This window comes from Leopardus geoffroyi, chromosome A1 (assembly GCF_018350155.1).
Source record: "Leopardus geoffroyi isolate Oge1 chromosome A1, O.geoffroyi_Oge1_pat1.0, whole genome shotgun sequence".
Lineage (NCBI taxonomy): Eukaryota > Metazoa > Chordata > Mammalia > Carnivora > Felidae > Leopardus > Leopardus geoffroyi.
Genome location: NC_059326.1, coordinates 80,352,366 through 80,367,695, shown reverse-complemented (window position 1 = coordinate 80,367,695; position 15,330 = coordinate 80,352,366). Strand labels below are relative to the sequence as shown.

The 15,330-nt window shown below is 52.3% G+C and overlaps 1 protein-coding gene across 3 annotated transcripts in view; it reads left to right on the top strand.

Moving 5' to 3' along the window:
• Positions 1 to 15,330, top strand: part of CARS2 (cysteinyl-tRNA synthetase 2, mitochondrial) — a 45,243-nt gene that overhangs the window by 23,720 nt on the left and 6,193 nt on the right. For all 3 annotated transcript variants that reach the window (XM_045482065.1, XM_045482062.1, XM_045482073.1), the window contains 2 exons: positions 7,111 to 7,244; positions 9,507 to 9,574. In XM_045482065.1, coding sequence (XP_045338021.1) covers positions 7,111 to 7,244; positions 9,507 to 9,574 — 202 coding nt within the window. The remainder of the gene's footprint in view (positions 1 to 7,110; positions 7,245 to 9,506; positions 9,575 to 15,330) is intronic.

The window sequence follows — 15,330 nt, the reverse complement described above, 5'->3', positions numbered from 1 at the left end:
TGGGGCTGCTCTGCAAAGTGTGCACGGGAAGGGGGGTTTTAATAAGGTTTGTGTGTCCTCCCTGGGAGGTGACCAGCCACCCCACCAGGATCGAGGCCCCACAAAATATGTGGGTTGGGACATTCGGTGTTGGTGAGCTTCGGGTCAGTCTTCTGGGGAAGGGGACCGCAGCACTGGGGCTGAGTCAAGCATGGGGTAGGGGGACAGTATAAGCAATTTAGGTCATGTCATTGCAGTGCTGGTTCCCACAGGTGGCTGTGTGTTTATGCTGAGGGGCAAGGGAGGGAAATGGTGTCTTCCATGGCCTTTGTTTCTGGAGGGATCCCTATGATCCCTGCCTCTCCAGATACGTCTGAGATGAGTAAATAGCTGTCCCTCCTGTATGCCCCAGGCTTTTTTCAAACTGCTGCTTTGGAGTTAGGACATGTGCAGGCTGTTCGTTGTGATCTCTCTTTAAGGGCAGACACTCAGCTTCCTAACGCCCTCCTGGCTCTCCCAGAGCCTAGCTGCTGATTTTTTTTTAATTCTAGGTTTTTAATTCCTGCTGGTTGTAAGAACTCATGAAATTCGGCCTCTCTCACTTTCAAAGCCAAATGCCGTGGGGATTCATCTCCCCCGTGGGAGCTCCCCAGCATGAGAGTCTGTTTCTTGCCCTCCTGCTTGCCCCTGGCTCCCTCCCGACTGTGGTCAGCTGGGGCCATTTTAGCTCCTGACTGCATCTTTGCCCTGCCCACCCCTCTTTGATGTGGCCTCTCAAAGGCTGTGGAGTTTGTTCTGGGAGTCTTTGGGTCATTTTCTGGGTTATTTCTGCTGATGTGAGTGTTTTCTAGTTGTATCTGTGGGACAACGTGAGCTTAGGATCCTCCTATTCCACTGTCTTCCCAGCCTCTCCCTAGACCACCTTCCTCTTACTTGCTCTTGGTTACCAACCCGCTCCCCAGAGATGGTTCTGGATCAGACCCCTCAGGCACCACCCCAGCTTCCCCTTTCCTGGCTCCTCAGTCTTCAGTCTGCCCACTCTCCCAGCTCTTCTTGGGCAGCACCGAGTACTGGATGTTTCTGTCTTGGGGATCTCCACGAACAGATGCTTTTGTGATCTCGGTTCCAGATTTGCAGGAATCTGCAGAATCTCCAGATTCTGCTTCTTTTTTTTTAGAGAGAGAGAGAGAATGAGCAGGGGTGGGGCAGAGAGAGGGAGGGGGAGAATCGCAAATAGGCTCTGACAGCGTACAGCCCAGTGCAGGGCTTGAACTCACAAATCACGAGAGCATAACCTGAGGCAGAGTCAAAAGTCAGGACACTTAACTGACTGAGCCACTCAGGTGCCCCGTCTGCTTCTCATCTTACCATCTGCATTTGATCTGCTGTTGTCTCCAGGCATCCCCACTGACTCCTGAAGTCTCCTGAGGTCAGCAGTGACCCCCACCGCCAGCTAGTCAGTGACTGGCGGTCAATACACCTGCCCTTTCCTGGGCTTCTGTGAAACAACTTTCTTCTGGTTTTGCTGGGGCCTCCTCCACCTTAGATCTCTGTAGACGGGTCCTCTGACTTCCCATGGTTCTGTTGGTAGCGAGACGCCCCTTTGTGTGTGTGTGTGTGTGTGTGTGTGTGTGTGGTGGGGCACACGGTAGGCGGCACACCGCATGTGCTCTCTTGTACAGGCGCGCCTCGTTTTACTGTGCTTTGTAGATGCTGCTGTTTACAGACTGAAGGTCTGTGGCAACCCTGTGTGGAGCAGGTCAGTTGGCATCAGTAGCATTTGCTCACTCTGTCTCTCTGTGTCACATTTGGTGATTCTTGCCATAGTTCAAGCTTTTTTATTATCGTTATAGTTGGTATAGTGATCTGTGATCAGTGATATTTGGTGCTACTCTTGTGATTGTCTGGGGGCACGTGACCCCCACCGGGTAAGATGGCGAACTTAATTGACACGTGTGTGTTCTGACTGCTTTGCCAACTGGCTGTTGCCCCATCTGTCTCCCTCCCTGAGACACAACAGTGTTGAAATTAGGCCACTGATAAGCCCACAGTAGCCTCTAAGTGTTCAAGTGAAAGGGAGAGTCACACGTTTGCCACTTAAAAATTTTTTTAATGTTTTATCGATGTTTGAGAGACAGAGCATGGGTGGGGGAGGGGGAGAGAGAGAGGGAGACCCAGAATCCAAAGCAGGCTCTGAACTGTCAGCACAGAGCCCAATGTGGGGCTCGAACCCATGAACCATGAGATCGTGACCTGAGCTGAAGTTGGACGCTTACCAACTGAGCCACCCAAGCGCCCCATGTCTCTTACTTGAAATCAAAAGCTAGAAATGCTTAAGCGCAGTGAGGAAGGCTTGTCAAGACTCAAGACAGGCCAAAAGCTGGACCTCTCATGCTGAACAATTAGCTGCCTTGTGAATGTAGAGGAAAAGTTCTTGAAGGAGATGAAAAGTGGTATTGCGGTAACCACATGAATGAGAAGAAAGTGAAACAGCTGTTCTGATACGGAGAAAGTTTTAGTCATCTGGATAGAAGATCACACCAGCCACAACATTCCCTTAAACCAAGCCTACTCTGGAGCGAGGCCCTGACTCTCTTTAATTCTGTGAAGGCTGAGGGAGTTGAGGAAGCTGCAGAAGGAAAGTCTGAAGCTGGCAGAGGTTGGTTCCTGAGCTTTAAGGAAAGAAGCTGTTTCTGTAAAAAGCGCAAGGTGGAGAAGCGAGCGCCGACCCAGAAGCTGCAGTGAGCTGTCCAGAAGATCTAGCTAAGACAGTGAATGAAGGATCTACGTTAAACCACAGATTCTCAGTGTAGACAGAGCACTTTTCTGTCAGAAGAAGATGCCATCTCGGACTTCACAGCTGGAAAGAAGTAGTCAATGCTTTGCTTCAAAGCTTCAAAGGACAGACTGACGCCCTTTTAGGGGCTAATGCAGGCGGCTGGCGACTTTAAGTTGAAGCCAGTACTCATTTACCATTCCACAAATCCTAGGGCCCTTAACGCTGAATCTATTCTGTATTCTGCAAGTGAAAAACAAAGACCAGATGACAGCCCATCTGTTTACAACATGGTTTCCTGAATGTTGTAAGCCCACTCTTGAGACCTGCTGCTCAGAGAAAAAGATTACTTTTAAATGTTTTTTTTTTTTAACATTTATTTATTTTTGAGACAGAGAGCGAGCATGAACAGGGGAGGGTCAGAGAGAGGGAGACACAGAATCTGAAACAGGCTCCAGGCTCTGAGCTGTCAGCACAGAGCCCGACGCGGGGCTCGAACTCACGGACTGCGAGATCATGACCTGAGCTGAAGTCGGCCGCTCAATCGAATGAGCCACTCAGGCGCCCCGAAAAAGATTACTTTTGAAACTGCTCGTTGACAACACACCTGGTCACCCAAGAGCTCTGATGGAGCTGCACAAGTTTAGCGCTGTGTTCCTGCCCGTTAACCCAGCACCCATTCATTCTACGGCCCGTGGATCAAAGAGTAATTTCAACGTTCAAGTCTTAATATTTAAAAAGCACATTTTGTCAGGCTATAGCTGCAGCAGAAAGTGATTCCTCTGGTGGATCTGGGAAAAGTAAACTGAAAACCTTCTGGAAAGAATTCCCCATTCTAGATGCCACCGGGAACATTTGTGATTCATGGAAAGAGGTCACATATCAACATGAGTAGGAGTTTGGAAGACGCCGATCCAACATCATGGAAGAGCTTGAGGGGCTTGAGACTTCCGGGGAGGCAGTCCCTGCAGCTGTGGTGGAAACAGCAAGACAACTAGACTCAGAAGTGGGGCTGAAGACAGGACTGAATGGCTGCATCTCAGGGTAAAACTTAAACGGTTGAGGAGTTGCTTCTTAAGGATGAGCAAAGAAAGTGCTTTCTTGAGATTCCTGGTGGAGACGCCATGGAGATTGGTGAAATGACAACAGTCATTTATGAAAGCTACGAGACTGTGTCATAAACTCAGTTGAAAAAGCTGCAGTAGGGTCTGAGAGAATTTTGAAAGAAGTTCTGTGGGTAAAATGCTATCAAATAGCTTTGCCTAAAACAGAAATCATTCATGGATGGGAGAGTCCATCGATGCGGCAAACTTAAGTGTTGTCTTATTTTAAGAAACCACCACGGCCACCCCAGCCTTCATCAATCACAGCCCTGATGAGTCAGCGGCCACCACATCAGACAGGACTCTCCACCGGCAAAAAGATTACCAGCCACTGAAAGTTCACGTGGTGGTTTGCATTTTCAAGCAATAAAGTATCTTTTCATTAGGGTGTGTACGGCATTTTGTAGACAGAATGCTGTTGCACCCTTAATAGCCGACAGTGTAGCGTGAACATTTATATACGCTGGGAAGCCAAAAAGTTCATCTGACTGGCTTGTGATACTTGCGTTACTGCGGTGGTCTGGAACCGAGCCTGCGGGAATCTCCTGGGTTGCCAGCAATATCTTTTTCTCCCTCTGCACTGTGTCCGGGAACCGCCTGCGGTGGTTCTCGAAGCCCATCATTGTGCCTCAGCTCCATGGCACTGTGCTGTGAGGGTGCACCATTCAGCTAGCTGGGACCCTATGGATGAGCGTTCAGTTCCCAGTGTTTTGTTCTTATAAATACCTGCAGTGAGTAGCCTGCAGTGAGTAACACTATTTCCTGTTTCTGGAGGTGAGGGGCTTTTTAGTACTGTTAGGAACCCATGATTTTCAAATATTTGATGTGTTTGCCTTCATCGCAGATGTTTATTATAATAAGCAGTTTTAAAGATTAGAAACATAGGGGCACCTGGGCGGCTCAGTCAGTTAAGTGTCCAACTTCGGCTCAAGTCATGATGTCGCGGTTCGTGAGTTCGAGCCCCGCGTCGGGCTCTGTGCTGACAGCTCGGAGCCCGGAGCCTGCTTCGGATTTTGTGTCTCCCTCTCTCTCTGCCCCTCCCCTGCTCACACTCGGTCCCTGTCTCAAAAATAAACATTAAAAAAAAGAATTTAAAAAAGAATATTAAAAAAAGATTAGGAACATAAAATACAATTAAGGCAAACATGTCAAAGTGCCGGCTACGCCCAAACTTGAAGACCAGCAAACCCAGCCCCCTCGAGTTGGTCACCGTGTGGTGCTGTTTGCTGGCCAAGTCTGAGCGCACACGTCGGGCAAGTAATGCCCCAAGACAGCACTCTGCCCCAGCCCCCACAGCCCAGACCCCAGACCCCAGACTGGCTTCCTTGTCCGGGGACACTCTTTCCGTTCCACCGGGTGGGAGGCCCACATCCTCCGGGACCCGCCGATCCAAGTTGCGTTCGTTCCACTGATGGCCTAGAAGGGATGCTTTTCCACCGCGCCTCCCCTCCTGTCCTCACCTGTGATGATGTCCAGATGACTCTTCTGGAAACGCATCCAGGAGTTCCAGGCCCAACTTTTCGTTAACAAACTACCGTACTGTCAGTCCTACTGTATACACTTAGGTGTATATATAAATGCTTTTGATTTAAGAGCAACGTGGGCTGCATATTAGGTTGTAAAAAGATACTTATTTGTAGCTTCGAATAATTTCTCTAAAGCAGTAGAAAAAATGAACTAAATTTCAAATTAATGTTCCCATTAAATATTTTTGTTGAAATCTAATGAACATAGACTCCTTGGGGTTCTCTTATATTGAAACAGGTCTAACATATGGACAAGGATAGAAACTAATGTAAACAACAGCAAGGATCCACAGTGTAGCTTTATTTTTTTTTTTAAGTAACCTCCACGCCCAATGTGGGGCTTGAACTCACAACCCTGAGACCAAGGGCCGCAGAGCCAGCCCGGCACCCCCTCCCCCGTTTAGCTTTGTTAAACCCTCATGCTGTCAGCTTTGTCTCTGATCTTTGTAAGAACGAATCACTCATTATAAATAGAAAGGAGCCTCTGTTGCTCTCCTCCCTAGTCCTGCCCCTCCTGCCTCATGCCCCCTGTGCGGTGTTTGAACCAAGACTCCGAGATTCTCTAAGCCCATCACCAAGGATGTACAAGAATGGGCTGGCAGGTTTTTGCCACGCCTGGCGTCTCTGTGGCCAGCGTGGACGTGGTCTTTCCAGAGCCGGCCTGGTGGGAGAAGAGTCAGCTTTCAGCAGAGGGAGCTCAGCGAGGCTATGGCCTCTTTGGAAATGTCTTTTTTAACCACAGTGTCTGTACCCGCAGCCCCTCTGACCTCTGGGATGGGGAGGGGACAGGTGGCTGCATCTGCCCACAGGCCCACGTTCCCCCCATGCTGACCGCGCGTCTCCGTGTCGTCCGAAGCGTCCTGCTCAGCCTGGCCTGTGGGTGGTGGTGCCTGTTGCTTTGCAGGTGCTCTGGGGACAGAGCCAGCTCCGTGGCCCCCAGCAGCCCTGTAGGTTTTAGGGTGCAGTTTTGTGGGATGTGAGGTTTTCCGGGAACGCCACAGAATCGGACGAAGCAGATGTGCCGGCAGCTGAAATGCATTGCTTTGAATTCAGTTACCTTGTTATTTATAAGTGATCACTAAATAGGTACATTTTCAAAAGCCATGACAAGAATTCTCTTGATTTTATAGTTCTCTTTTGTTAAAGTTGGAAAACCACTCAACTCTACCTGTTGAAGAAGAAAACATAATTCTGTTGTTTTTAAAAACTGTATATTGTAGGTGAATATTGTAGGTATTTTCCATTTGAAAGACATTCTTGGGGGCATCTGGGTGACTCAGTTGTTTGACCATCCAACTTCGGCTCAGGTCATCTCACAGTTAGTGGGTTTGAGCCCCACGTCGGGCTCTGTGCTGACAGCTCGGAGCCTGGAGCCTGTTCGGATTCTGTGTCTCCCTCTCTCTCTGCCCCTCCCCCGCTCGTGCTCTGTGTCTCTCTCTGTCTCATAAATAAATAAACGTTAAAAAAAATAATAAAAACAGTATATTGTATCCAGAACAAGGAGAATTAAGCCTCTTTACTAGGATGTAAAACTATGAATCAGGGATTTATGAAGTAAAAACAGAATTTCAGTTTCTCCCTTCTGCATCAGCTAAATGATCACACATGCTGATTTTAAATTGAGATCCATTTGGTCCTTGCACAAAGGCCAGGAGGGCTGACCGCCAGACGGGGTCTGGAGACGCGTGCTGTTTGAACTGACCCCCCGCTCTGCGCTGTCCTGCAGCTTGGTGTTTGGAAGCCGGCTGGACATCCACTCGGGCGGGATGGACTTAGCTTTCCCGCATCACGAGAACGAAATCGCCCAGTGCGAGGCCTTCCATCAGTGCAGGCAGTGGGGAAATTATTTTCTGCATTCTGGTAAGTCGTGACTTCAGGTTGACTGTGCTCTATTTCAGTGCTGTCGCTTCTGTCACAGTTGGAAAGACATAGCTCGGTGCGCAGGGGAAGAACCCGTCCTCTGTCGAGGTGTTGGAGTTTAAGTCCGCCGGATGTGAACTTCCTTGGATGGGACTGGAGTTACGAGGGCGGGAGGGCCGACTAGTGCGTGCAGAATGTTCTCCATCACCGGGGCAGCGCTGGCAGAGGCACTCTGCTGGCTGGCGCGCGAGGCCAGGCCTCACTCACGCTGGCGTCCGTGACTGTAAGCCCTGAGGCTGCTTGGCCCAAAGCGTGTCCACTGCCACGTTTTCCGGTGGACAACGACTGCCCCCACAGTCGCCGCCATGTCTGCCGCTGTGCCCTGGAACAGCCGTTGTGGGTCTCTGCGACCCCAAGCCCATTTCTGCACCTCCTTGGAGGAGCGTGCGGAGGAAATGCAGAAGCGGGGCCGGTGAGCTGTCTGGTCCCCGCTCCGGGACAGAACCCGTCAGGGGCCAAACTGCATTTCTGCTGGCGGTGTGCACGCTGGCGACTCCCTAGAGGGGACGGGAGCCCCGTGATGGTGCAGGGCCGGCCCGGTGGGCGCCTCAGAAGTGACCCCCGGAGGCCAGCGTAGCCCACAGTCAGAGGCCCACCCTTGGCTTCAGGAACCTCGGGAAATAGAGCCTCCCTTTGGCCTGGGGACTGGAGAGGAAGGCCCACATCGAGTAAATGTGTGCAGAGCCTGTCGGGCAGGGAGCCTCCGCGGACCGAAGGGCCGTGTCCCCCCCCGGGTCAGCTGTCTGGGGGCCTGACACCCAGTTCACACGTCACGGTTGTGCTCCTGGTCACTTAGTTTTCTCCTGTGCCCGTCAGCGAATGTGGGCCCGGGGACGAGAGGGGACGGCGGGCCAGCGCCCCTCCTGCTTCCCTCCAGGAGTCACTAACGAGGTGTTTGGGGGCCACAGAAAAGCAGGTCCTGTTCACCCCAGGTTTGGGAACAGAAAAGGGTTTTCATTGCTGCGTTGTGACGACTGTGACAAACTATTAAAAGACAGCGGGCTCTCCGCCACTCCGCCGTCACCCTGTCCTGGAGAGACACTGGTGTCTCCTGATGCACAGGAGGGTTAACACCCCTCTTCTGAAGTAAGTGAACGGAAGATGAGTAGTTGGATGTATTTCATTTTCTAAATATTGTCAATTAAAAAAAAATGGGGGGGGGGGCCTGGGTGGCCCCGTCGGTTGAACGCTTCGACTCTTGATTTTGGCTCAGCTCATGATCCCATGGTTCGTGGGATCGAGCCCCGAGTTGGGCTCTGCACTGAGTGCGGATCCTGTTTGGGATTCTCTCCTTCTTTGCCCCCCTCCCCTGCCACGCATGCTCCCTCTCTCTCAAAATAAGTAAACTTGAAAAGAAAAAAAAATTTAGTTAAAAAAACTAATAAAAAAGCATTTAAGTTTAGTTATAATCTCTACATCTGACAAGGGGCCCGAATTTGCCACTCTGAGAGCAAGTCACATGCCCTTCCAGCTGAGTCAGCCAGGTGCCCCGAAGAGAGTTTTAATTGTGTTTGGTATATATGTGTTCTATGACGTTATGTGTTTGAGGTCATAGTTGTTTGGAAGCTACACTTTTTAACCAGCTCTCAGAAAAACTGGCCTTGGGGCTCCCTTGTGCTCGGGCTCCTGTCAGAGAAGGCAGAAGCATCTTCTGCGGGAGAGGTGAGGCCCCCTACCCCCCACGCCCCACTCCCCCCTGCCCCGGAAGGAAACCGTGGGAAAGCAGGGACTGAGAAGCTCCTGACGTGGGCTCTTGTCTCCCATCACACACACACTCACACACTCACACTCACTCACACACTCTCCCAGGCCCTTGAGAGGCCCGTGCCAGCAGACCGCAGCACACAATCGGATCATTCGCAGAGACCCGCGCTTTGGAACCTCCGAAAACCGGCACGTATTGCCAGGCGCGGGGTCTGCAGAGCCCCGGGCTCTGTCCTTTCCTGGGGTGAGGAGTCTGCGGGACAGGGAGGGGCAGACCTGACGACCTCGAGCAGGCGTGGCTATGGGTTCCCTTTTCCTGGGGGGCCGAGCGTGGGCGAGGGTCTGGGGGGCACACTATCCACACAGATGCGGGCGTGTGCCTGCTGGGGATGCAGCGCAGTGTTGCGGGAAGTGGTACCTGGCGCTCCGACAGAACTAGCCCTCTCCTCCTCCTCCTCCCACCGGATTCGGCACAAATCACCGTTTTTTTTGTTTCAGGGCATTTGCACGTGAAAGGCAAAGAAGAAAAAATGTCCAAATCGCTGAAAAACTACATCACTGTTAAGGTAACCCTGCACCGCTGGCCTGTCTGGAAGGGCCACCCCAGGTCTCTGACCCCCGTGCTCCAGGCCCTTGTCCCGTGGCCCCGACAGGCTTCTCCTACCTCCCAGCTTAACGTGCGGTCTGGGGGTGGAGGCAGCCCTACTCTGACACCCGGTGCTCTCTCGGGGCGGAGCCCTCCGCGTCCGCCTGCCCTCTCCGGGCGGCCTCCCCATGGATGCTGCCTAGCTCCTCCTGCGTGCTGGGACTCACGCCACCTTCTTGCCTGAGCCCCTTTCCGCACTCAATCCCGAGTCACACCTACCCCTTTTCGTGTCCCACCACCAGCCTGCCGGACTGTGGCTTTGGGGCTTCACTGCCTGCTGGCTTTGAAAGCCACCTGTTGAGAAAAGCATCACCGCACCGTGGGGATGAAGGGCGGGAGGGGGCGTCCACACGAGTGGAAAGCAAGTGAGCCAACGGGAGCGCTCCAAACACTTCAGTCTTCGTCTTTGGGGCCGTGAAGCCAAACACGGTTGTAATGGCAAATACTGAAGTGACAAGGACAGTTACCAGACCTTTGTCCCCTGAGTACCCGGCCCGGAGAGCTGTCCCCACCAGAGTTACGTTACATACAGCCGGCCCCGTATCTGCGGTCTCACTCACCGGTGTCCAGAGGCAGTGACAGCCTCACGCTGCACCACTGCCCTCCCAGGGGACGCTTATTTTCTCACAAGAGGGGCGAGAACAGGACCAGAAGGTATCTCGACAGAGACAGAGGCCACGGGCACTTACATCACAGTATGTTGCCACAGCCGTCCTGTAGTTGATCTCGTGCTGTGCCTCAATTACAAGGAAACGTCGTCACGGGCGTGTTTGTATAGGGAAGACCAGTAAACACGGGGCTCGGTGCTATCACGTGTCCAGGCGTCCACGGGGCCTCAGAACGCACCCCCCCGTGGACGGGGCAGGCTGGAAGCCAGAGCGGGGGTGCTCCTCATAAAAGCGTCTTTATTGACTCCTCTTTAGCAGAAGTGTTCATTCTTGGACACGTTTTCCTGCAGAAAAGTTACACACTTACACGCTCACCACACTGGTTCAAGAATTATCACTTTTCCTGCACCTAAGGGAGTGGTGGGCGTGTGTGCACATGTGTGCACGTATGCATGGTGTACGTGTCTCATCACCACTGTCGTTGAACCATTCAACACCGCAGGCGTCACGACCCTTCCCCATCCCGCCCGCACTCCTGAGGACAAGAATGACACGTCAGCAGTGGCTTCTCAATACCAGTTCCCCAGTCTGCGTTCTGACTTTTCCATGTGTCCCAGTGTCCCTTAGAGCCTGGTGTTTTTAAAACCAAGACCCGGTGAAGCTTTGCGTGCTGCGTTTGCGGGCCGTGTCTTTCCAGGCTTCTCAGGGGAAATGCTCCGTGGTGGGAAGGCACGGAACCGAGTTCCCGTTGTAACCGGTCTGCGGGTACAGCACAGTCGTGCTGACTGCCCTCAGCCCTGTCGGGCTGGACGGCTCTGCCGCTTCATCGTGCGCAACCGACACTCTCCCCATTGAGCATCTCCCCGCCCGGCCCGGCCCTGGCATTCCACATCCGCTTTCTGTTCCCACGATGGGGGTGTTCTGTGGACCTCGCACCAGTGCAGACAGCGTTCATCCCGTTGTGGCTGTTTCACTGGGCGCCGCGTTCACACGTCACCGTAGCGGGTGACCGGGGCTCCTCCCTCCTTACACGCAATTATATCCTCCTGTTGTTTGGTTGGCTGGGTTGTTTTGGCTTCTGATCGACAACAGCCTCTCCCTGTGGTGTTAACCTTTTTGAAGGGATGAGGCCAGTTTTGGTGAATGGCCCACATTTTGCATGTCTGTGGTGTCCTGTATCATATGTCCTCTGCATATCTGTGGTTTCCTGTCTTTCCTCGTAACTGGAAGCGAGGCCTCAGGCCTGATTCGGTTCAGGTTCAATCTTTCTGGTGGGAAACTTCCTCCGTGGTGCTGTGGGCTTCACGCAGCATCCCTCTGGGGCCACAGCATCAGGCTGTCCTACTGGTGACGCTGGGCTTGACTGCTCAGGTAAGGGATGGCCACCAGTGGAGATTCTTTTTTCTTTATTTTTTTAGTATTTTTTAAATTAAAAAAAAAAATGTTTTTGTTTATTTTTGAGACCAAGAGAGACAGAGCATGAGCAGGGGAGGGGCAGAGAGAGAGGGAGACACAGAATCCGAAGCAGGCTCCAGGCTTCAAGCTGTCAGCACAGAGCCTAATGCGGGGCTCGAACTCACAGACTGTGAGATCATGACCTGAGCCGAAGTCGGACGCTTCACTGACTGAGCCCCCAGGCGCCCCTCTGACAGGTTCTTATTTGTCTTTCGTGAACATGGAGAACTGGCGAGGTGGTCTGCATGGGGCGTCCTCTTCCCGGACCACCTCCAGTCTGTGGTTTTCTCATGCTCTGGTGGCTTCACCCCATCGTGCGTGTCTCTGGTCCTGCAAAGCACGCTATCTTGTGCTGTTGCCCCCGTCACACTCCCTGGCTGGCAGTCCTTTTCAGAGACGGGGGCTTGTCTGTTCTTTTTTTGGTACCACTAGGAGTTAAGCTTTTATTTTCACTCTGTGTATTATCAATTCAGTCTTCATTCTTTTTGTGCTGAAATTATTCCAGCTCTGGCCTGGGCAGGGGGGAGGGGCGGGGAGGAGGCTCCTTCTTCCGGGGGAAATGCCCCGCGCATCCTGGCTTTTGGCCCCGTTTCCCGTTGCGTCCTGCCGCAGTGCTGCCACTCCCCCCAAGGAGCTCGCTGCCTTTGCGGGAAGATGGAATCTCGAACCAAGATCTGGATGCTTGGTGTGTCTACCGCAAGAGTGACATTGTTTCCAGGCCTCTTCAGGGGACAGAGCTGGTGGAGATGAACCCATGTGCATGTAGTTGGTCCCTGGAGTTCATTGTGAACTATCCAGTCCAATACTATAGGACTTTCTGGTTTTAGCTCTTTTCCCTCTTTTTTTTTTTTTTTTTCAACGTTTATTTATTTTTGGGACAGAGAGAGACAGAGCATGAACGGGGGAGGGGCAGAGAGAGAGGGAGACACAGAATCGGAAACAGGCTCCAGGCTCTGAGCCATCAGCCCAGAGCCCGACACGGGGCTCGAACTCACGGACCGCGAGATCGTGACCTGGCTGAAGTCGGACGCTTAACCGACTGCGCCACCCAGGCGCCCCTCTTTTCCCTCTTTATGAAAAATCTTGTTTCCTTACAACAGCACATCAACTTCATGCTTTCTCTTAAAATTGACATATTTAAAATGTTAATACCAATAGTCATATTAATGGTAAAACCACTGAGTGAAGTTAAAGTTTCCTTGCAATTCTTGTTTTTAAGAACAGCTTTATTGAGATGTAATTCACACATCAGAGGATTCACATTTTTTTTTTCATTTTATTTATTTTAGAGAAAGAGAGCACACATGGGGGAAGAAGGACAGAGAGGTAGAGAGAACATCCCAAGCAGGCTCTGCACTGTCAGCACGGAGCGCAACATGGGGCTTGAACTCACAAACCATGAGATCATGCCCTGAGCTGAAACCAAGAGTCACTCAACTGACTGAGCCACCACAGGATTCACCCTTTAAATTGTATTATTTGGTGGTTCTCAGTGTCTTCAGTGGCTGCACCAGTCTGTGTTCCCACCAACGGTGCACGAGGGTTCCTATTTCTTCTCCACGTCCTCACCAACACCTATCGTTTCTTGTGTTGTTGATTTTAGCCACTCTGACAGGTGTGAGGTGGTGTCTCATAGTGGTTTTGATTTGCATTTCCCCGATGATGAGTGATGAGCATCTTTTCAGGTGTCGGTCATCTGGATGTCTTCTCTGGAGAAGTGTCTATTCATGTCTTTTGCCCATTTTTGAATCAGGTTGTCTTTTGCTCTTCATAGATTTTGGATACTCACCTCTTTATCAGATACACAGTTTGCAAATGTCTTCTCCCATTCCGTGGGCTGCCTTTCCGTTTTGTTGATGGTTTCCCTTGCTTGGTAGTTGGATGCGGTTGCCTTTTCCTTCTGTTATTACCAGGAATTAGTCCCCAGAGACTGAATGCTGTAGAAAGACTACAGATTCTACTCAAAGTACTATACTCTACAGGCGCCACCCCCATAAGGGGGTAAAAATTCTGAATGGGAGGAAAACCCCTTTAAAATAAAATCGTAGGGGCACCTGGGTGGCTCAGTTGGTGGAGTGTCTGACTCTTGATTTTGGCTCAGGTCATGATCCCAGGGCTGGGGGATTGAGCCCCGCTCAGCATGGAGCCCGCTTAAGAGTCTCTTCCTCTGCTCCCTCCCCTGCTCATGTTCTCTCTCTCTAATATAAATAAATAGTAAAGTAAAATAAAAATAAAATCCTACCATCCTAACATCTTAAAACCCTTTCTGGAGTGAAATAGAGAACATAGCTACCCAGAAATATACGAAAATGGAAGGGAGGCTGTCTTTGTTTAGAGACGTCAGAGAGCTTCATCAGACATAAAATGGCTGTATTACCACAGAGTCTTTAAATGTTTTCACTAAATGCACAAATACAAGCATAAAGTCAGCAGGAAAGGAAAGGTACCCAGTTCATAGAAAACACAGACGTGTGCAGAACAGGTGCGTTCTGGGTGCGGCCGTATCGGGACCCGGGAGATGCACCGCTTTGCTCTGCTGCAGACCACTCCCCACGACTCCCACCACACACACCCAACATCTGGCAACATCTTGGGAGGAGAACACAAGCAGCAGTAGCAACAACAAGGAACTGAAGTGAAGGTGGGGGGTGGGCAGCACGGGTCCCCTGACGCCAGCTCGCAAGGAAGCAGCTCACACCCGGCTGTAGAGCCGTGGAGCCTGTGCTTTTGGGAAGGAATTCTCAAGAAATGGCCCCAAGCTGAGGGGACCCCGCGTGGGAAGCCTGCCCCTCCCCCCCGGCCCCTGCTCTGCAGGCGCAGATCCAGACGGGCGCTTGGGTCCACCAGGGCCGCACACGGGAGCTGTGACACCAGGGGCCTGTGCCTCAGCCTCCCCGCTCACACAGCCTCACAGACCGCAGTGGGGAAGGGACCCAGAAGTAAGACCTAAGTGGGGCGCAGCTTGGAGCCCGCAGCAGAGCGGGGATCTGGTGCCGTGTGGCCCTCTTGTCAGCTCTCCGCGCCTCATGTCTTTGTCACCATGGTGGGGCAGACGCTGTTGTGACACAGTGCAGCTTAGCAGTTTGTGACGAAGTCGTGGGAGCCTTCCAGTAGGTTTTGCCATTGGCAGTGTAGCAAGTACTCAGCATATAAGGGGCTACATCCACCCCCCCCCACCCCCCCATCCCCAGCCACCACAAGGCCGCATCAGCCCCAGGCGTCCTGTTATTGCCATGCAGGCCCCAGGAGGCCAGCGGTCATGTTAACCCAGGGGACAGGCTCTGCCACTGCCTCCAGGGAGCTGCCCACCGGTCCTCGTGCAGGGTCCCGGCCACCGCGTCCCCCCCCCCCCAGCTGTGACATGCGGGTCCCTATGGCCAAGGGGAGGCCGGAAGCCACCGCTAGATGTCGAGCGGGAGAAGGGCTGAGAGAGTCTCCTTTTGCTCACGCAGAGTCCACGATGCAGGGACATTTGACCCAAACCCCACGTTGTCAGAGGGTCCCGTTGGAGCCGGCCTGTCCTTGGGGCCACTGCTGGTCATCAGTGTGGGCCCCTGTGGGCTGGGTATGAGTGTCCCAGGCAGGCCAAGCAGTGCCCAGTGGCCTGTCTTTG